We start from the raw sequence: 22,046 nt of genomic DNA, 5'->3' as shown, positions 1-22,046 counted from the left end.
AGCCTCTCTCTTCTCTATCCCTTCCTTATCTGCTTACACTCTGCTACAGCCCCCCTTCTATATAGCCTCCCAACAACTCGCATTGGTGCAGGCTAATACCATTACATATATGGGAAAGCAGGGTGTCCGCTATAGCCCCCAGTGGGAAAAATCATATTTGTGCAGGGCAAAATTATTCTGTAAACCAAAGTGTGCCTTCTTCCCTTATTTAAAAAAAAATAATTTACAAACACTAATGTCCCCCCCCTTTTTTTAAATTTTGAGGGGCTAGTGCAACTCCCAGGAGGAGGGTCATAGGACTACAAAAGTGGTTTCTGACCACTAGAATTTACACTCCTCTGTACAAGATTATGTATGTTATGTTTTTGTCTAATGTCTTCTTTGTTTTAGAAAAGGAATTAATTTCTGGATTTGCAAACTAAAATTCTAAGCACTCAAGAGATATCAAGACCTGTTTAGACCAAGAGTTAGTGTATCAATTATTGGTGGAGAGGCCAGGCTGGTAAAGTTAAATGGATGCTCTGTGTGAAAGTACTGTTTTATTATCCTGTGTGTTCCTTTTCAGATATCTTCGAATTTTTCAGAATGTAGACTTGTCCAGTAACTTCTATTTCAGGTATGTTTTTAATTTCTAGCAATTGTTAGAATATTTTTCCATGGTATTATGTAGGAATTGTTTCTTACGGAGGAACAAAATAGTTTTTATTTTAATTGCAATTTATTATGATGGAGTGAAATATATTTCCAATATTTGTGTCAGTTATCCTTGATGTCTACAAACAATATCAATGTCTACAAACAATAATATTTTCAGACAGGTTTAAACTCCTCCTTAGAAGTTCTAGCTGAAAATTTATATTGCAGGATCAGGTGAGATCAGAAATATGTTTGAATTTAAGATCCTGCTGTGCTGTGATCTCTTCCTGTTTTGGTGCTAGGTTCACTAACAAAGCTGCACTAACACAAATGAAAGTTCAGCATGCTCAACAATTATTACATGATGTAGGAATCAGGTCCCTAAGACTACAAAGAGAATGTGGGCAGGCACGTCATGAGGCGGATCCCTCAAGGAGCCCTTGAACTCCTTGTACAAAGAGATGTCTCTGTGAACAATGGAGAGTACCTTAAGAGACTCCTGGTACATAGAGTTATTTCTTCAGAAGGCATCTTGTTATGTTGATCAGGAATGCTAGGCTTAAAAATACCATTTGGATTGCCCTTCCTGAAGAAAGTTCAAGGTTTATGGTAGGGTTGCTCATATTTGTGATTCATAAATGCAACTGGCCATGAGTACTTCCATTGTGTCATGATTGAGCAAGAGTTCAGATTCTGATTTGTGGAGACCACCACATTTAAAGCAGCCTTCTTTTTTACATTTTACAAAACTGTAGGCAAAGTGACCAGTAGTTTGTTTCAGAAAATGTCTTTCTAATTTTATTACTGTTTCATATGGATTTCAGCTACAGCTATGATCTGTCCCATTCTCTTCAGTATAATCTCAGTATTCTGAGAATGCCTCTTGACATACTTAAGACAGAAACAACACGGACTCGACAGGAGAGTTTTGATATTTTTGAAGATGAGGGACTTGCAACTCAGGGTGGAAGTTGTGAGTATTATCCAAAGACTGGAATCCTGTTGTGCTGTTGTGGAATGTAAGACTATGCTAGCATTATTCCATGTTTCTGGTTTGCCCTTGTACATCCCAGAAATGGCTCCCATGTTCTACTTACACTTTTTCAGGTAGGTACTGGATGCCTTTTTGCAGAAGCTCTGAAAAAGCCCAACTGCTTTCACAGTGAAGTGTTGTGTGAGTGAAAGCAGGCAGCAGGATAGAAAATAAGCATATAGTGGTGCCTCGCTAGACGATGATAATCTGTTCCACTGAAATCGCTGTTTAGCGAAATCATTGTCTAGCGAAAAGCATTTCCCTATTGGAATACATTGAAACCTATTTAATGCGTTCCAATGGGGAAGAATCATCGTTGTCTAGCAAAGATCGGCCATAGGAAAGCCACTTTGCGAACCACCGATCAGCTGTTTAAATAGCTGTCTTGAGAAGCTTAGGTCCCGAAAACACCCGTTTTGCAAGTGCGGAGGGAGCTGTCAAAATCATCATCTAGCGAAAATTGGTTTGCAAAGCAGGGACCAAACATTGTCCAGCGAAATTCCCCCATAGGAATCACTGTTTTGCGAATCGCTATAGTGATCGCAAAAAATCAATGTCTAGCGAATAAACTGTCATGCGGGGTAACTGTCTAGCGAGGCACCACTGTACATAGATTTTGATTTCTTTTAACTGCAGAAAGATTTGGCTCCTCTGTTGATGAATCTAGAGTTTGCAACAGTCCCAGGTTGATTAAAGATTACATAAAATACAAGTTAAAGTGAGGTGTTTCTAGCAAGAAATTTCAATAAATGATTAATCACTTATTTTGGCGATTTAAAATATACCTCTGAAGAATAACTGGACATGCTGACATTTAATGGAAAAAGTTGTTCTATTCTATATATTTGAATTTGTACATGAACCTTGTCTCTGTCTTTTTTGGGGTATAAAAATGCTAATAGTTTAATTCAAATATTTATAAGAAAACTTTGTGATAGTGTTATATCTACCAACTCCCAGAAACCTTCACCGCTAAGCTGTGCTGGTCAGGATTTCTGGGAGTTGTAGTCCAAGAACATCAGGTGACCCAGTGTTGGGAACCACTGATATAGACAGACTCAAAAGTGAAGAGTAAGCCTTCCACTTTTGTATCAATGATGTAAAATGATTAAAATTAATTTTTATTTCAGTTATCCCTTCCCCTCAAGTAGCAATCAGTATATAATTCTAGAATTATATACTGATTGCTACATTTCTTTCCTCATTATGAGCGATATGTCATGCCCCCCCCCCAGTAATATATGAATCATACTCAACTTGGAAAAGATCTGTATGCAACAACTCTCTTCCAGGAACTGACCTGGTTTGTTGATGTCATTTGATCACCCATTCACCAAATAGCCATTTCCCCTCCATATTTTACTAATACATTCCAGTCAGATGTGGGCATACTGAGGTTATCCGTTTTTAGCTATGCTTAAATCAGAGTACAGACTGTCAAAAAGTAAATCATTAGTGTCTTTGCCAAATCGGGTGCAATTCAGTTAGTGTCCCTCCACTAGGAAAATGCTCCCATCAGAAGAGCAGGGAAAAGATTAATTTCTGCCCCTTTGTGCCCTCACGTATGTGTTATTAAAGATTAGGTTAGAGTGGATTTGGTAAAGGAATTGTTCTCTTTCTTTTTCCTATTGAAAAATAAGTTGTTGGAAGAAGGACACTAGCTTGATTGCACCCTGTGTCTAGGACCAAAAAGCACTTAAGGAAACTTGTTGAGATATGTTTTCCTTCAGTGCTTTTTGGTCATGGAGAAATAGGTTTCCCAAGAATGGCTCAAACCCCCAGCCTCATGTCACATTTACAGTTCGTATACCCTTGCCATCATTATAATATAAGAATGTAAGAAGAGCCCTCCAAGTCTTCATTCTGTCTATTTCCAATAATAATCAGTCACATGCTCCTGTAAATCATGGTTCTTCTTCGTGGCCTCTGTGAATCATACTATGGGTAATCCGTGCATGAACAGACCCTTGTCGGAATATGTAGCAAAGGAAAATACATTAGCATAGACCCCTCCCCCTGGTATATGCACCTTGGCGCCAAGGCTCTCCATTCAGTTTCTTTCAACCACCGCGTTGAGAGCCTCGATCATTGCTTCTGTGAGAAATCTGAAAATGAAAGTAGGAAAGTTATTGAACTTTATTTATTATTATTAGCCTTATTATTTTCAAAACACATGCTCCGGCCTTAGGGCCAAAGCGTTTTCCCCCTACCTTTCCGTTGTTTTCAAAACTGGTTCTGAGTTCATGGCCTTTTCAGGCCAATTTAAAAGCTGCGTGGCCTGCGATAATGAGATCCCGCTCTCTGACGGCCTCCCTAAATGCCTTTTTTGCCTTGGTGAGGCCATCAAACTTCCTCATCCCCTCACTGCAAAAACTTTAAACACAAAGTTCTCTGCAGTCACCTCTCTAGACTCAAGCTTCGGCTCGGGGAGCAATCCCTAAAGCCATGGATGAAGCTGTTTCCAAAGCCATAACTTAGCGCCTGTCAGCTACTCCATCTCGTTCCAATCATCGATATCCTATTCTGCCCTCGATATTGACGGTCATGTGAGTGCACAAAGCCAAACATTTGATGTCGAAACCCTCAACATTGAAAGCAGCCTCTAAAAGAAAACCATCCATGGATGCTTCCTCGGCACCGGAACCAACACCTCCAAAGAAGGCTAAGTCTTCGAAATCGAAGCCTTCCAAAACCGTTTCCCCGACTCCACAACCACCGGAGTCGAGAAACCTCATCTACGTTGGTTCTCTTTCAGATGAGGAGGCACTTCCACCTCCTCAACCTCACCATCACAGTCTCCTGAATGGGAACAGTGTGTTGATTGACTCATGGCTTCCCCTGATAGCCCTCGGAGTCTCCAAGTGAGTCTTCACAAGTTGCCTCATCAGACATCCATGGTGCTAAACGCAACCAGAAACTGTGCCATATTCTGCCCCTGTAGGCCTACCCCCCTTGGCCTCCGGCACATCAACAAAGGCATCAAGACTATATGAGCGTCCGCTTGCCTTCTCGCACGGAAAGAAATCACGCTCAGCAACATCATTGGGATGCCATTTGCCCTGATCGATGCCTAACGGAGAAGCCCACCAAACACTATTGGCCAGTTGCTTTTCCTGGTCCACCGGTGCTGCCCCTGCAGGATGTCTCTGCTAGGGAGCCTTCGATGTCGAAGCGATATTACCATGATTGCCCATGACTGCCTGGCACCTCTTATCTGCTGGAACCTAAGAGCCCCAGCCAAGCTGATCAATACTTCTCGGCTCCGGACAAGTTGCAGCACTGGCAGGTTACTATTTTCCTCTCCTTTAGGAGGACCACGAGTGCTCATCCTGCTCAGCATCACTGGCATCTGTCTAGTCCACCATAATAAGAGTGTGATCCATGCACGCTTTTACCATCTCAACAGCTCTCTCGACACTGACAGCAACCTCCATTTCGACACACCTCGATACCGACCCTTTCAATATTGACGGTCCTCTATATCGAATGCTGCCCATGGATGCACCTTCCATGCCGGTAGCAGTAGAAGACCCTCGCTATCAACCCCTGTCCATGGACACACCTTTGGAGTCCATACTGATAGAAGATCCTTGATATCAACCACTGTCCACTGACGCCCCTTTGACATCAACAGCTCGGTGTCGACACCAATATTTTGAGGACCAGCCGCTCAACGTCAATATCGATCGATAGTCAATTGACTTGAGGCATGATGCTGATCCATCTGATCATGGTTTCAGGCCTCAAGCACCATCAGGACTTAACATCACCGGATTCTGACCTGGCAGACACAGACCCTCCATCACCAGTAGAGGATTTTCAAACCTATGCTCAACTAATGTTTTGTATGGCCAAATCCCTCAACCTACAAATCCATAGACCCACTACTGGAGCAGCAGATCATCTTTATGATCCCATCTCTAAAGATACTATCACACCGGTCCATATCTCCATGCTCCCTTCTCTCCTGAGCACAGCTAGACATTCTTGGACCAAACACAGCATCATCTCATTTGGTGTCAAAATGCATAGACAACCTTTATCAAGTCCATGACCCGAATGCAGTCTTTTTTTTGGAAGCAACCAGCTCCCAATTCTATATTCATCAAAGCTTCACAATCTTGCTCTCAACACAGACAGAATACTAATACCACCTAATAAATACTGTGGCTCGGGCCCTGGATACCTGAAGGACCGCCTCCTTCCACATGAACCTACCCGGCAGTTAAGATCTAGCCAGGAGGCCCTTTTGAAAGAGGCGTCCCTCAAGGAGGTAAGAGGGATGGCTTGTAGACAAAGGACCTTTTTGGCAGCTGCCCCCAAAATATGGAACGCCATCCAATTTAGATTTTTCTGGTGCCGACACTGATGACATTTCGGCGCCAGGTCAAAACCTTCCTGTACCAAAAAGCTTTTAATCAAAATAATATCAACTGTGGGTTCTGATGGAAATTTTTGGAGTATATATTTTAATTGTATTTTAATTATTTTATCTTTTTATTGCATTTTAATTGTTGTAAGCTGCCCAGAGACCTTTGGGTAGTGTGGGCGGCATATAAGTTAAATAAATAATAAAGACAGCAGGTACATTGACTGCATGGGCAGAGGGCTATACTTTTCTGCCACCTTCACCATGGCAGTTGCCAACTGTCAGGGAGCTATAGGTGCCTACCAATGTTTTTTCTGGACAATATGTCTACCTTTCCCTCCGACAGTTGCAGGAGAAATGCAGGGAACAACAACAGCCACTCTTAGTGGCCTTCATAGACCTTACAAAAGCATTTGACTTGGTTAGCAGGGATGGCCTTTTCAAAATACTTCCCAAGATTGGATGTCCACCTCGTCTCCTTAACATCATCAGGTCCTTCCACGATGGAATGAAAGGCACTGTAGTTTTTGACGGCTCAACATCAGATCCCTTTGACATCCGAAGCGGAGTGAAACAGGGCTGTGTCCTCGCACCAACATTTTTTGGGATCTTTTTTGCTGTCATGCTGAAGCATGCCTTTGGAACTGCAACAGAAGGTGTCTATCTCCGGACCAGATCAGATGGAAAGCTCTTTAATCTCTCTAGATTGAGAGCAAAGACCAAAGTCCAACTGAATGCATGAGGGACTTCCTCTTTGCAGACGATGCAGCCATTGTTGCCCACTCTGCTGAAGACCTCCAACAACTCATGAACCGTTTCAGCAAGGCCTGCCAAGACTTTGGACTAACAATCAGCCTGAAGAAAACACAAGTCATGGGCCAGGGTGTGGACTCACCTCCCTCTATTACCATCTCCACACAAGAATTGGAGGTTGTTCATGACTTTGTGTACCTTGGCTCAACCATCTCTGACACCCTCTCTCTAGATGTCGAGCTGGATAAACGCATTGGGAAAGCAGCCACCATGTTCTCTAGACTCACAAAGAGAGTATGGCTCAATAAGAAACTGACAACGCATACCAAGATCCAGGTCTATAGAGCCTGTGTCCTGAGCACACTCCTGTACTGCAGCGAGTCCTGGACACTTTGTGCCCGGCAGGAGAGGAAGCTGAACACCTTCCATATGCGTTGCCTACGACGGATTTTTGGTATCACCTGGCAGGACAGAGTTCCAAATAGAGTAGTCCTAGAACGAGCTGGAATTTTCAGCATGCATACATTACTGAAACAGCGACGTCTACGCTGGCTTGGGCACGTTGTGAGAATGGCTGATGGTCGGATTCCAAAGGATCTCCTATATGGAGAATTAGTGCAGGGAAATCGCCCCAGAGGGAGACCACAGCTGCGATACAAGGACATCTGCAAGCGGGATCTGAAGGCCTTAGGAATAGACCTCAACAGATGGGAAACTCTGACATCTGATCGTTCAGCCTGGAGGCAGGCAGTACATCACGGCCTCTCCCAATTTGAAGAGACCCTTGTCCAGCAGGCTGAGGCAAAGAGGAAGTCACAAAGGAAGCAAAACCAGGGAGCTGGACAGGGGACAGATTGGATTTGTCTCCAGTGTGGAAGGGATTGTCACTCTCGAATTGGCCTCCTCAGCCACACTAGACGCTGTTCCAAGTCCTCCATACAGAGCACGATACCATAGTCTTTCGAGACTGAAGGATGCCTACTACATGTCTACCTTTATTGATGCTCTCCCTGAAGATAAAAGGGTCGTAGCACAAACTTTTCAACAAGAGGGTCTTTTGATGGTGAAACAACAGATGCGATCTGTTAGACACACAATTGATGCCGCACCTAAATCAATGGCTACCTCTGTAGTGCTTCGATGTTTCTCTTGACCTAGAACTGCAGGTTTCGCTGAGGATGCACATGCGCGCATTAACGATCTTGCCTTCAGTAGAGTTGGTCTCTTCAATGCAGAGACTGATGGCTTTCTTGAGAATGTTCAGAAAAAGAGAACAGCTGCCAGCCATTCGGGAGTCTACCCCACATACCAGCAACACCCTCAGTGCAATCAGTGGTTCAGCCCTTACACCTCCTATCAAAAATTTCAACAAGAATCTCAGAGACAAACATCTTATGTGCCTTACTACAAACAACAACCTTACTGAGCCAAACATCGCCAACAAACCACAATTAATGAACAATGACTTTAAGCCTAAGCATCATGTTTGACATCCAACCAGCTGAGATCCCAGTACCACCTCCCACCTCTCCTCCTCCCCTTTGGAAGCACTTACCTACATGGAAAGAATCACTACCGATGCCTGAGTGCTCTCCATCATAAGAAACGGGTACTACATCAAATGGCACCAGCTTCCTCCACCGTCACACCTCCATCACAAACTCTACAAAAAGAAATATAGTCGTTACTACTCAAAGACACCATAGAACCAATACCACTACAACACGCAGTCATAGGTTTTTCCTCTCGCTATTTCACCATCCCCCCAAAAGATGGAGGCCTTCGCACCATCCTCAATCTCAGGGAGCTAAATCAATACATCACTACCACCAAGGTCCGCATGGTTACCCTCGTCTTCCCCTTACTCTGCAGAAAAAACTGATTTGCAGTCATAGACCTAAGAGACACCTATTTTTCATGTCTCCATTCATCCTTCTTACAGACCCTACTTATGCTTCCAACTCGGAACTCAGGCCTACCAGTTCAAAAGACTACCAGTCAGACTCACAACAGCTCCCCAAGTATTCACCAAATGCATGGCCCCTGTGGCACCTTACCTCAAACTTCACAAAATTCATATCTCCCCATACATCAATGACTGGCTGCTCATAGCACGCTCCCATCACAAAGCACAACGAGACATTCGCTTCACTTTGTCTCTTCTCCAGGATCTTGGCCTTGCAGTAAACCTACACAAATCCAAGTTAAATGCTTGGCATTTCTTCCAACAGACAAATTTCTCAATCTAATCTCCTTACTACGTGCCTTCACTCCTCATGCACTCGTGTCTGCTTTAACAGTCCAACATGTTTTAGGCACTGTGGTGTCCATGACTGCTGTGGTTCAGCATGTTCGCCTCGAAATAAGATAACTCCAAGCATGGTTCCTAGCCTTGTACAACCCATTGATAGACTTACCACATATGTGCATGGTGGCACTCTACTCAGAACCCAATGATGGGATGGCCCTTTCAACAACCCCACCCACAAATCCAGGTTACTACAGATGCCAGCCTTACCAGCTGGGGTGCCCATTGCAGATCCCTGCAAATCCATGCCTGGTGGTCACAAAGAGAGAAACTCCTCCATATTAACAAGCTAGAACTCTTAACACTAATAAAAGCTTGCAAAGCTTTCAAAAACCATCTCATGGATAAAATGATTCAAATAGCCATAGACAACACCACCATGATGTATTATATTCTCAAACAAGGGGACATTCACTCCCCACGTCTTTTATACCACGCTGGATGTATTATATTCTCAAACAAGGGGACACTCACTCCCCACGTCTTTTATACCTCACTGTCGACCTGTGGGAATGGTGCCTCTTTCATCACATTTGTCTCACGGCAATACATTTAGCCAGTCAAGACAACAATCTGGCAGATTTGCTCAGTCGAAAAAAATCTCAAGCCAAAACGGGAGCTAGATCTATCTGTTTTTCTCTCCCTGTGCAAACGATGGGGCACACCCGCCATCGACCTCTTTGCCTCCCAGATAAACTGGAAATACAAGTGTTACTGCTCCCACACAGGAGTAGGCAAGAACTTCTGCGGAGATGCATTTATCAGCCATTGGCCCAAGTCACTCATTTACCTATTTCCACTGTTCCTGCTCCTCCACAAAGTTGTAGTCCGGTGTCAACAGGACAGGCTCAATACTATCCTGATAGTTCCATGGTGGCTGCGACAGCCATGATTCCTAATTCCCTACCAGCTGTTGTCCGACATTTATCACCTGCCCTGTCTACCTCACCTGCTCATACAGAACAAAAATCAAATTCTCCACCCAGATTTCCGTGCTCTTCATGTCGCAGCGTGGAGAATTTGGCCTCACTGATGAATGTCATTCGTCATGCAAAGAAACCTTCAACCAGGAAGGCCTATGTGTATAAATGAAAAAAAATTCAAGCTTTTACTGCAGTGTCATCTTTTTCCTCAACCAACTCCTCTCTTACCACTGTCTTACTTTTTTAAAAATTGCAGTTAAAAACTAAGGGTCTTTCTCTCTTGTTCCTCAAGGTCTACCTTTCTGCAGTTGTGGCTTATCAACCACCAGCCTCACAGGCAACTAAGTTTTTCAGACACCCTACTATGAAACATTTCCTCAAGGGGCTGTCACACCTCTACCACAGATGTCCACCTTCCACCACCTCAGTGGTCACTGACATTAATCATTCAACAACTTACAAGGGGCCCATTTGAGCCCCTAGCATCAACTGACCTCAGGTTACTTACCTTCGAAATGATATTTCTTGTGGCCATCATGTCAGCTCGACATCCTAATGAACTTGCGGCCTTAAGATCTGACTGCCCTTATTTCCAGTTTTACCCAGATAAGGTTAAACTTTTGTAGATATTTCTTTTCTACCCAAGGTTGTCTCCCAGTTCCACCTATCCCAACTTTTAGTTTTTCCTTCTTTTTTTCCATCTCCTTTTACTCATCAAAAAAGGATCCTCCATACTATGGATGTAAGACGGCCTCTGGCTTTTTACATAGCCCGCACTCAATCCTTCAGACGCTCAGCTAGACTTTTTGTCAGCTACCAATTTCTTGCCAAGGGTCTTCAGGATACCTCGCAGTGCATATCTAACTGGGATGCGTCTACCATCCAACTTGCTTATTAGCTTGCTCAAGTTCCGTGCCACAGACTATCCGCCCTCATTCTAGGGCGTTGGCGACATCTACGGCATTTCTTTGGGGCGTGGCCATAGCAGACATCTGCACCTCTGCCACGTGGTCACAGCCATCCAAGTTTATCAGTCATTACAGATTGGGCATTTGGCAGTAATCTGATGCTGCTTTCGGGCGTGCTGTGTTATCGTCTACCTTGGCGTGACAGCCTCCTCCAGGTACGGTAGCTTTTTAGTCACCCATAGTGTGATTCACAGAGGCCATGAAGAACGACAGGTTACCTACCTGTAATTGTAGTTCTTCGAGTGGGCCTCTGTGATTCACATGTCCTGACCCAGCCTCTCCACTGTCACACCCTTTTCTTTATGTGACAGTTGACCTAACTGAATGGAGAGCCTTGGCGCCATGGTACATATACCGGGGGAGGGAGCTCTAGAATATTCCAACGAGGCTCCGCGGATGTGAATCACAGAGGTCCACTCGAAGAACTACAGTTACAGGTAGGTAACCTGTCGTTGCCTGTGGTATAGCATTGTGAGGACACTCAAGAGAACATTCATTCACTTCTTATTGTGTAAGTTGATACAGAAAGGCAGATTTCTTCCCCATGTGAGGTTTGAGTTTGAATAATCAGTCTGATTAGGGAATAGAGAACGTGTGGCCTCTAGATGATGGAGTGCAGTTCTTAGCAGCTGTAGCCGGTATAGCCAGCAATGATGGATGGAGGAGGTGCTGAAATAAAGCTTCTGGTGAGCCTCCTGTTCCCTGGTATTGGATGAAAGTAGATTGAGCACGCATTACTTATTGATCAATTTGCATTTGTCTTTTCAGGTATATTTGGAATTTGCAGTGAGCCCTATAAAAAGTATGTGTGGAATGGAAAACTGCTGGATGTGGTCAAAACCGCGGTGCATCGAGATTGGCTCTTGTATATTATTCACGGATTTTGTGGGCAGTCAAGTATCCTTCTGCTGTTGGAGATGAGTGTGTGTTACAGTAACAGCCAAGTGCAGTTCTAGAAACAAAAATGAATTATGGTAACATACAATACAGTTATTGCTTAGCTTCTTTGTCCAGGCTGATGAAATCCATTCACAAATTGATTAGCGCTCTTTATTTAAAAGAACCTCTTGGATCAAAGAGCTGGGAAGTGGGGACATGGGTTCTCAAGCATTGTCGTCTGCCGCGTAGGTAATGAAACAAGATAAAGAGCTATTCTTATTCCAAGCATGCATGTTACGAGAAATCATGCATAGCACTGCCAGTGAAGAAAATAGGATCATATAAAGGCTTCATTTACCTACCACAGTGGCCATGTTTATACTTAGCCTCACTGTGAAATCAGATCTTAATAGGATAATTGAGAACATACTCATTTGGGAGCAGATAGTAGACAAGGCAGTTAAGTTGAGTTACTATAAAAATACTTTATTAATGAAAGCTAATAAAATACCAAAATAAAATTTGACATTGTTTAGTAAATTTAAATATTTTGAGTTGCATCTGAAGCTTTGCTTTTGTTCACTGAAAGCAATGTGATCTAGGTGGGGCTTCAGTGAATGAAAGGCAGAAGTAGATCATTTTGTACATTCCCCATTCAGCCAGATTGTTATGGAATCCTTTTGAACAACATGAAAGGAAGGGCAGGAGGCTGTAGGGGAAAAGAGAAATGTGCAAAACTACCCCTACCACATCTCTTTATTATTTTGATGCTTTATAACTTTGTAACTGTAAACAGTGTCAACTGGTCTGTTAAGGCAAAGAGGGTGCTGTGCCACCCTCTGCCCCCCAAGCCAGTTTATTCTTACCTCCCTCCTTACTGGAGATGGAGAATGAGGGCCCTGCTGGTATTTCCTTCCTGCTTCATATATCTGTGAATGTGTTGTTTGCTTGTATACCTGTGTGTGTGTTAACACCAATGATTGTTTCTGAGTCTGCCTCTTATTCTTGGTTCTGCCCACTGCTGCTGTGGCTTCTACCCTACCAGTCATGATGGAGTTAAGCTGTGCTGAAGAGAAATATGTGCAAAGGAAAACAGGATTATTAACAGATATAGTTTGTAGTTCTGAGGTTGTACGCTCTGATATACTCAGCACTCAGCAAGCGAGTGAAAGTATAAAGCAAAGGCCACTGTTCTTTTCTTTGAATCTTTGAGCAGAGAGAATGTTTTGTGAACCTTAGTAAGATAAAGAAGCGCCAGAAGCTCCTTTGAAACCAAAAGAAGTCTCAAGAACATTGTTACAAGTACAGCAGAACTGTATGAGTTAAAGATTCTACAGATTTTAAAGTTTTATTGTATATGAAAAATAGATGAATAAAAGCATATCAAATAGCATTAGCTTAGCTGCTTCGATTTTCTGCTCCTAAGGAGTTGAATAAAAAAACAAAATGTTTGAAGAGAGAAATGCTTTCTTTTGCATGACATGTAACTTGCTGTAATACACAGAAGAGGCTGAAGCATGTATGCAGAGATATCCAGGTGACAGTTTCTGTTTGAAAGTGTTAGACAGGCAGCCCCTTAAATCTTTTCATGCCTCAACTACCGTGTTTCCCCGAAAATAAGACAGGGTCTTATATTAATTTTTGCTCCAAAAACGCATTAGGGCTTATTTTCAGGAGATATTTTATTTTATTTATTTATTTATTTATTGGACTTATATACCGCCCCATAGCGCTACAAGCACTCTCCGGGCGGTTTACAATTGTAATTGTAAAGGCTACACATTGCCCCCCCAGCAAGCTGGGTACTCATTTTACCGACCTCGGAAGGATGGAAGGCTGAGTCAACCTTGAGCCGGCTACCTGGGATTTGAACCCCAGGTCGTGAGCACAGTTTTAGCTGCAGTACAGCGTTTTAACCACTGCGCCACGAGTCATGTTATCTTCTTCTAGTTGCTGCACAGTGGTGGAGAGTGGGGTTTCACTTAACTGGGGCTTATTTTTGGAGTAGGGCTTATATTACGAGTATCCTGAAAAATCATACAAGGGCTTATTTTCAGGTTAGGTCTTATTTTTGGGGAAACGGTACTTTCATGAATCTGTCCATCAGTAGCTTGCTATTCCTATTATATGCCTCAGAAAACATTTAGCATGTTAAATGTTACCTGCATAATTCTAGTTGGCCATTCAAATATGGGTAAGATTTTGTTTCCAGTCCATAGACACTGCTACATCAAAACCTTCCCATGTTCTACCCTCTGAAGTCTACGGGTCTCACTCTGCCTCTGCCTCTCCTGTGGGTCTCTCTCGCCCGCCCCCCCCCCGCCCCCGTGCCATCTCAGTTACTAAGACTGGCTACTGTCATGGCATATGCTGCCTATTGCTGTGTGTGTGTTAGTTCTCTTTTAAGGCCCGTGTTAAGAAGATAATGACCACAGAAGAACTACAAAACTTTAATGTTGACAATGAAAAAATTGAAATAGTTAGAGATTTTGTATGTCTTGGTTTAAACGTCAATACAAATGGAGACTGCAGCCAAGAAATCAGAAGACTGAGACTTGGAAGGGCAGCAATGGAAGGAACTAGAAAAAATAAGTGTAAGGATGTGTAATTGGAGACCAAGACCAAGATCATCCACACTCCTGTATTTCCCATCACCATATATGGATGTGAAAGCTGGACAGTTAAGAAAGCTGACAGGAAAAAAAATGATTTGCCTGATATGTGGTGCTAGAGGAGATCTTTGAAAATACCCTGGACTGCCAGAAAGATGAACAAATGGATCCTAGATTAAATCAAGTCTGAGCTATCTCTGGAGGCAAAAATGAACAAACTGAGGCTGTCCTACTTTGGGCACATCTGAGAATTCTCTGGAAAAGACAATAATGCTGGGAAAGGTTGAAGGAAGCAGGAAAAGAGGAAGACCAAACATGAGATGGACGGATTCCCTAAAGGAACCCACAGGCTTGAGTTTGGCAGTCTATAGAGTTGTTAATGGCACATCCCATATACTATATATGTATTTGTTGGGTTATATGTAAGATATTGCAAAGAATATTTATATTGACTTATCACCATTGCTTTTAATTTTTGGGGGCATTGATTGACAGGCCCATTTCTTACAATAATATATCAGAAAGTAGTTTTTAGCTTTTAGAGATTTTGAACACAATAAAGAATTTTGATTTATAAATAGAACTTCTGCCTTTCTTGCTTCTGTTAAAGGAATCTGAATGATTAAAATGGCTTGTTGACAGACTATGGTAACATTCTGTTCTTGTTGAAATGCGAACTGTACACTTGCTTTCTGTTTGTGTATATGCTAGATAAAAGTTAGAGGGAAGTTGAATAGTGAATGGTATGCACATCTGTAATCCTTAACTTGACTTCCTAGAATTGCTTATTTACGGTCGTCCTGTATATGTCACTCTGATAGCTAGAAGATCAAGTAAATTTGCTGGAACACGGTTTCTAAAGAGAGGAGCAAACTGTGAGGTATAATAGATGATTATCCAGTCCTTTTCATGTGTGTGAGAGCTGTAATAAGATATATATTTTGTTACAGAGAATAACACCCTGACTCCTTTCACCTTGTAATGTGTATTTTGCACTGTTTGATGACTATCAAAACAAAACTAAAACTCATCTGTCATAGCATTTTTGAGAAGTGTAAGTTACTCATAGTTCAAAATAAAATTAATTTGCTCTATTAATGTAATAATTATATAAAATATTGAAAACTAGAGTGAAGCAGTGATAATAATAATTTGATTAAAAGATGTGATCTACAATAAAACTTTTTCAAGCTTTGGGTGTGATCAGAGTTTTACAACTGCATTGTTCATTTGTACACTTTGGATTTTTTAAGAAAAGAGATTTCATTAGTATTTGATCTATAATGGTCTTATATTTTCATATAGAAATTTCAGATGTTTAGATTCCATATGAATATCAAACTGTCTTCAAAGCTCTGTGTTGCAAATCTAGGGAGTTGTTTAGAATTTAAACATCAAAATATACTCCTGTAAGTTTCTGTGTACACAGAATATACTTTAAATTTCTGTGCAGGTGATCTGCGCAACCTGCTACTCGTTAAGAGGCTGTATTCCACTATGGTACATAAACATGGAACTCTGTTTAGATCCTTCTGATACCCCCTTCTCAGCAGTTGCCAGATCAGTTGTCTAAGGCAAAGTCTTCGGTTCTACTCCTATATTTCTGAACCAACTGAGAATTTGGGGGTTGTTCTCAAGAATGCCAAAGTACAAGAAAGGAAAGTTGAAATGGAACATTCTTCCAAACTAAACTTTGTTTAGGTCTGGCATTACGCCATTAAAACTAGATTAAGGCGAGACAATCAGAAGAAGAAGATTTTAAGTATTGGCAGGGATTAATTAATGGATTTTGTAATCAAGGTAAAAAAAATCAAAAATAAATAAAACATATTGACATAAGGCTCAAAAAATTGAGGTTTAGGTATTCCTAATATAAAAAAATTATTATATAGCGAATCAACTAAGATGTATTGGAGATGTTATATATAACAAAGGAAGGTTAATTTGGTGGGATATGGAATCCTCAGAAATAAATGGGAATATTGAAAAATATTGAAATGGAACATTCTTCCAAGCGACTTTGTTTAGGTCTGGCATTACGCCATTAAAACTAGATTAAGACAAGACAATATGAAGCATAATACATAGTAAATGTCTTGTTTAGTTTTCCTTTAACTAAAATTAGTCTGATGAATCAGTGGTATAACTTTCACTCTTATCATTGCAGTTGAACATCAGAAGTAATGATATTGGTTTTTGTTTTGTTTTTTTAATATAGGGGGACGTAGCCAATGAAGTAGAAACTGAGCAGATAATCTATGATGCTTCAGTGATGTCATTTACGGCTGGAAGTTATTCATCTTATGTCCAAGTACGAGGTTCCGTCCCACTGTATTGGTCACAGGATATTTCAACAATGATGCCCAAGCCCCCTATTACATGTATGTACAGAATATAAATTATATTATTTTAAGATTATACAGATGTGCAGTGTTCAAAGTCACCAGAAACCATTAGCCCATTGATTTCAGGCTGAACTTTCTGTTGGGAGTCTGGCCTCAGCTTTGAAGAAAAATGGGGTGAGGAGGTACATTTTCATTTAGAAGAATGTATGAGGACAGAAAGGATTCTTATATGCCAGTAGCAGAATCTTATGCTCTTTTAAAAATTGTTGCTTTTCCATTTGGTACAACTGGAAGGGGAAAGAGTTGCTTAGTTTAGTGGATTGTACCATTTGGTATCACTGCCGGCTTTTGGGTCACTCCTTGACCCAGAAGTCTTGTATCAACAGAATTGAGTACAGTGGTACCTCGCTAGACGATGACCTCGTAAAACGACGAATCCACATGACGATGAGGTTTTGCAATCACTATAGTGATTCGCAAAACAGTGATTCCAATGGGGGATTTTTGCTGGACAGTGATTTGGTCTGTGCTTCGCGGACCGTTTTTTCGCAAGACGACGATTTTTACAGCTGATCAGCAGCTTCGCACAATGGCTTCCCTGTGTTTTCGGGACCCATGCTTTGCAGGACAGCCACTTTAACACTGATCGGCGCTCGCAAAATGGCTTCCCTATGGGCGATCTTCGCAGGACAACAATGTATTTTTCCCCATTGGAACACATTAAAGGGGTTTCAATGCATTCTAATGGGGAAACGGTTTTCGCATGACGATGATTTTGCTAAACAGCGATTTCTATGGAACGGATTCTCATCGTGGTGCGGGGACCACTGTAGGGGGTGATTTTTTTTGCCAGTCCCTTCATCCCATAAAGATTTCCATGGTTGTGTGGGATTCTGCAGGGTTAAGGGGAAATACATTTCTTCCGCCCCATGCTATTAATAGAATCCCCCACTGGGTCAGAGAACATTGCCTCATGTGAAGGACATAAGAGTAGATATGGATGTGGCAGTTCTGTCCTGTCAGGGTGCCTAGTTTGGTTATCTAATTAGAGCCAATCTGGAGCTTTTGCTTTAAAAAGTCCAGATACACAGTTCTCTTGTTTTTTCCTAAAAAGGTCTAGAGATGCCCTGCTCTTTTGTAAAGCTAGAACTGAAACAGAATTTTCATTTTGCATTTGATTCTTGCCAATATTTTACTGCTAGCAGCCTGGCAAACAAATTACAAGGATTGTATGACCATGGTGATGACCTCCTTGTGGAATTGTTTTCTCAGTTCTTTTATTCTCACTACCTCCTTAGCTGTTACCATATTTGAGTTGTATTTGAACATTTCAAGTAGGATCTTAATGTAACAGTTAAAGATGTTGGCATTTAACCATCAACAGCCACAGATCAGGATTTTTTTTTTGCAAAAAAAAAAAAAGACAAAAAAGAAGAAGAACATACTGTAAATAGTCCTGAAAATAAGCCGAGATGTGTTCTTTTGGTCCGTTCTTCCTAGTTTCATGAAAACTTTCCTTAAACTTGAAATTTCTAGTGCTTTAGATCCTAATAACAAAGTCCTGTAAAACACCCATCAATCTTGACATAATTGCTTTTCTTCCCTAGTGGATCAGGCAGACCCATTTGCACATGTTGCTGCTCTTCACTTTGATCAGATGCTCCAGCGGTTTGGCTCTCCAATAATCATTTTGAATCTGGTGAAGGTAAAAAACTGATTTTTCTTGGTTTACATATATAGTAATAGTTCAAAGAGTGCTGTTCTGTTTGGCACTGATTTGCTATAGTGTGCACACTTGTGCAGCCATTTTGTAGTGCTTGGCAGGGGCCCAGTCGATCTGAAGGAGATAGACTGGGCCTCCAGAAGACCTGGGGCCACATTTACCTGCTCCAAGTCGATACTGCTTGGTTCTTTGTTCTCTCCCTACTCTGATCAGTAAATTAGGCCTTGGAAATTCTGGCAGCTGATGCACTTGCCATCACTTTTTGTTCATGACCTTAATCTTAAAGCAGCAACCCTAGCCTCAGGTTTAACGATGACCTGTTATTCCGGAGGCCCAATGTACTTGCGCTCTCTTACCTATGCTGTAAGGGACGGTGTTGAGATAACCCCACTTAGTGCTGATTTAGTAAGTGCTCCATTTTCTTGAAACATATCCTGAGCACGAAGGGATTAAGAGTTTGGATATAATGCTAAACTACTCAAACTGCGCTTAATGGAAGCAGCTGTTTCTTACCTCTTGAGAACTGTGTTGAAGAAGGAGAGTTCATTTGTGACAAGTGAATGTGGCCACTGACTTTAACCATTGGACCATCTAGTTTGATATTGTCTACATTGACTGACAGTACCTCTCAAGGTTTCTCACCCTTGCTTGGAGTGGCTAAGAACTGATGCTGTAGCTGAGCTGCATAGCAAGTTCTTTACCACTAAACTTTGTGAGCCTGCCCAGGTGTTACGATCATCAGGGGAGGGCTTTCTCTGGGCCCCACCACTTTCCCAGGTGCATTTGCAGATGACATTGGACAGGGCATTTTCTGTCGCTGCTCCCAGACTCTGGAACTCCCTCCCACAAGAGGCCAGGTTGGCCCATCTTTGCTGTTCTTCTACAAGCAGACAATGACCTATCTATTCATACACGATTTTCCTTAGTGACTGCTTGTCTGAGAGGAGTTTAAATGGAGTGTTGCAACTTGTTGCTTTGAATATTTTTGCTGTTGATTTTGTTTACTATTGTTATTGTGTTATTTGTCTGATCCTACTTTTAATATTTGTATGCTTAATGTTTCTTCTTCATGGCCTCTGTAAATGCAATTATCGCCCCTCTGCTGTCTTACTGTGATCTTTTGCAGGTTCCAACTGTTTTAAAATGCTTACACTGCTTGTAACGCACACGATTTCTGAAAGCCAGCCAGTTTTTCTTAACGATAAACTTGAACTTGTAACAGCTGTTCCTCCTACCAATATTATAGGCTGCAGTGTTTAAGCGATTTTTGTTCTTATTTTGCATTTGTGGTTTTAATAATTTGTGTTAATAATTGGCAGAACATTGGCATAATGTTTAAACGCTGTTTGCAAAAGTGATTTTAAAGTGTGACATGTTCTTAGCCCAGTTGAATGCTAACAGCATTTAAAATGCACCGAAAATTACTGAAAAAAGCCAAACTTTTTGGCTTTTTTCATCAATCACTGCACAACCATTTTTGCCACATAAGTCCCTGTAGAATTTTTCTCCCTCACATTTAAGTTGAAAAACACAACCTTTTAATCACTCTGGAACATAAATTAGAAGAGGCATCTGGGTAGTGGGAAATAAACCCAAATAGTTAATTTGATCTCTTACAGAATTCATATAGTGTATCTGCTCACTGTCCAATCCAAAATTCATTTACTTAACTGGATATAGAAATACAGTGGTGCCTCGCTTAGCGATGTTAATCCGTGCAGCAAAAATCGCTGCTTAGCCATAACATCGCTAAGCAATTTTAAAAAGCCCATAGAAACGCATTAAAATGCATTTAATGCGTTCCGGTGGGCTTAAAAACTCACCTTATGTGAAAATCCTCCATTGCGACGGCCATTTTCAGTGCCTCTAAAGCGAGGCAAAACAGCGGGCGGCCATTTTTTCCCAGTGGCCATTTTGGAACCGCCGATCAGCTGACCAAAAATGGGGGCTTTGTGATGATCGCTTTCCCGCAATAATCGCAAAGCAAACTTTCCCCATAGGAAATATTGCAAAGCGATCGCTTTTGCGATCGCAAAAACAGCGTCGCTAAGCAATTTCGCCGTAAAACGGAGCGATCGCTAAGCGAGGCACCACTGTATTGTAGGAGTATTTTGATGGCATTCTTCCTGTTTTTTCTGTGACCTCCTGTTAGTAAGTCTGCCTGTGAGAAAAATCATTAGTGCTTTATTTGAAAATGCTCCATGACAAAGATAAATGTATGCATGTGACTGATGTGGGACTCCTCACTGTGGTTTCTGAACAGGGCACAGTGAAGAAGCAATGTAAACTTTATAAGAGTGAGTGGTTTTACAACCTGTTGTTCACAAAGTCTGGGTTCAGTGGGGAAGGTATGGGCTTCTAGATGTTGTTGTTAGCTTGTAGCTCCCAGCATTCTTTGATATCGGCTATGCTGGTTAAGGTTGATGAGACCTATAGTTCAACAAGGTCTGAAAGGCTTTTTCCCATTAAAAGTGATTTCTTCAGATTTTTTGCCCCCTCCCATCAGATTTCAGGATACTTTTAGAAACCGTGTAGCAGTTGAGAGATAGAAAAATATGTGTTATGTACCGTAAGTGTGAACCCCCTTGCAGTGTTGCAAGAAAGAGTGAAACATCTTAAACCACGCTCACACAGGGTCTTCTTCCATTTATATTCTAAAGAGGGGTGTCATTAACTTAATCAGGCATTCAGTCAGAAAAAAAAGGTGTGGGGCTCAAAAGAGGGAAGTGAAACTGCAACTCAGATTGACCCAATTCTATCTAGAATATTTGGAGAGCTTTGGGTGTTCAAGTGCGCAGGTACTATAAGTCAACTGGACACCTGACAGTCCTTCCTTAACAGATTGAATGCTTGATTGGGACTTTGGAGTATGAATCACATTGAGGGGAACATCTCATTTAAGAAGTCCAAATTTTGGGGGGGGGGGAGGGAAAGGCGGCATGACTCTCTTATCATGACTAGTTGCTAGTGCTTGTCTCCTTTCAGAGGGTACAGGGAGCTGAAAGGAGGAGAGGGGATGATTGATTCTGGTGCAAATGGTGGGATCCAGCATTATTGGATTCTGGCCCAATATGCCTCCCTCCCCACCAATTTAAGGCTTTTTTTGTGTTCTAGAATAAATATTGTCAAATCATATGCCATGAAAAACATAATTGCATAAATAATAACAAAACCTATTCCACTAATTACCACCCTGCAAACTGAGCAAGCACGTGCATTTTAGGAAAACAAAGAACGGAACTCATTGACCTTAAATATAAAAGCTTCAATCAGAAAGGCTCCGGTTGAACTAAATCAATTCCTGCTCACATGTATAGGATAATATCCTTCCCGCGACAAACACACAAGTGAGAAAAGAGCATTAATTTTAATGCCCTAGTATTGAACACCTACAGGGAAACACATTGTTAGTCGCACTCCAAGAGCCCTGTGAATAAGAGTAGATAATGATTCACATGGCAGTCATGTGAGCCTAGACACACATTATAGTTCTAACC

General features: G+C 41.7%; 1 protein-coding gene across 2 annotated transcripts in view; it reads left to right on the top strand.

Annotated features, from left to right (window-relative positions):
- Positions 1 to 22,046, top strand: part of FIG4 (FIG4 phosphoinositide 5-phosphatase) — an 87,686-nt gene that overhangs the window by 14,723 nt on the left and 50,917 nt on the right. For both annotated transcript variants that reach the window (XM_020801341.3, XM_072997976.2), the window contains exons 5-10: positions 566 to 616; positions 1,461 to 1,609; positions 11,759 to 11,887; positions 15,261 to 15,361; positions 16,700 to 16,862; positions 18,434 to 18,531. In XM_020801341.3, coding sequence (XP_020657000.2) covers positions 566 to 616; positions 1,461 to 1,609; positions 11,759 to 11,887; positions 15,261 to 15,361; positions 16,700 to 16,862; positions 18,434 to 18,531 — 691 coding nt within the window. The remainder of the gene's footprint in view (positions 1 to 565; positions 617 to 1,460; positions 1,610 to 11,758; positions 11,888 to 15,260; positions 15,362 to 16,699; positions 16,863 to 18,433; positions 18,532 to 22,046) is intronic.

Source organism: Pogona vitticeps, chromosome 1 (genome assembly GCF_051106095.1).
Source record: "Pogona vitticeps strain Pit_001003342236 chromosome 1, PviZW2.1, whole genome shotgun sequence".
Taxonomy (NCBI): Eukaryota; Metazoa; Chordata; class Lepidosauria; order Squamata; family Agamidae; genus Pogona; species Pogona vitticeps.
This window is presented reverse-complemented; position numbering and strand designations above follow the sequence as displayed.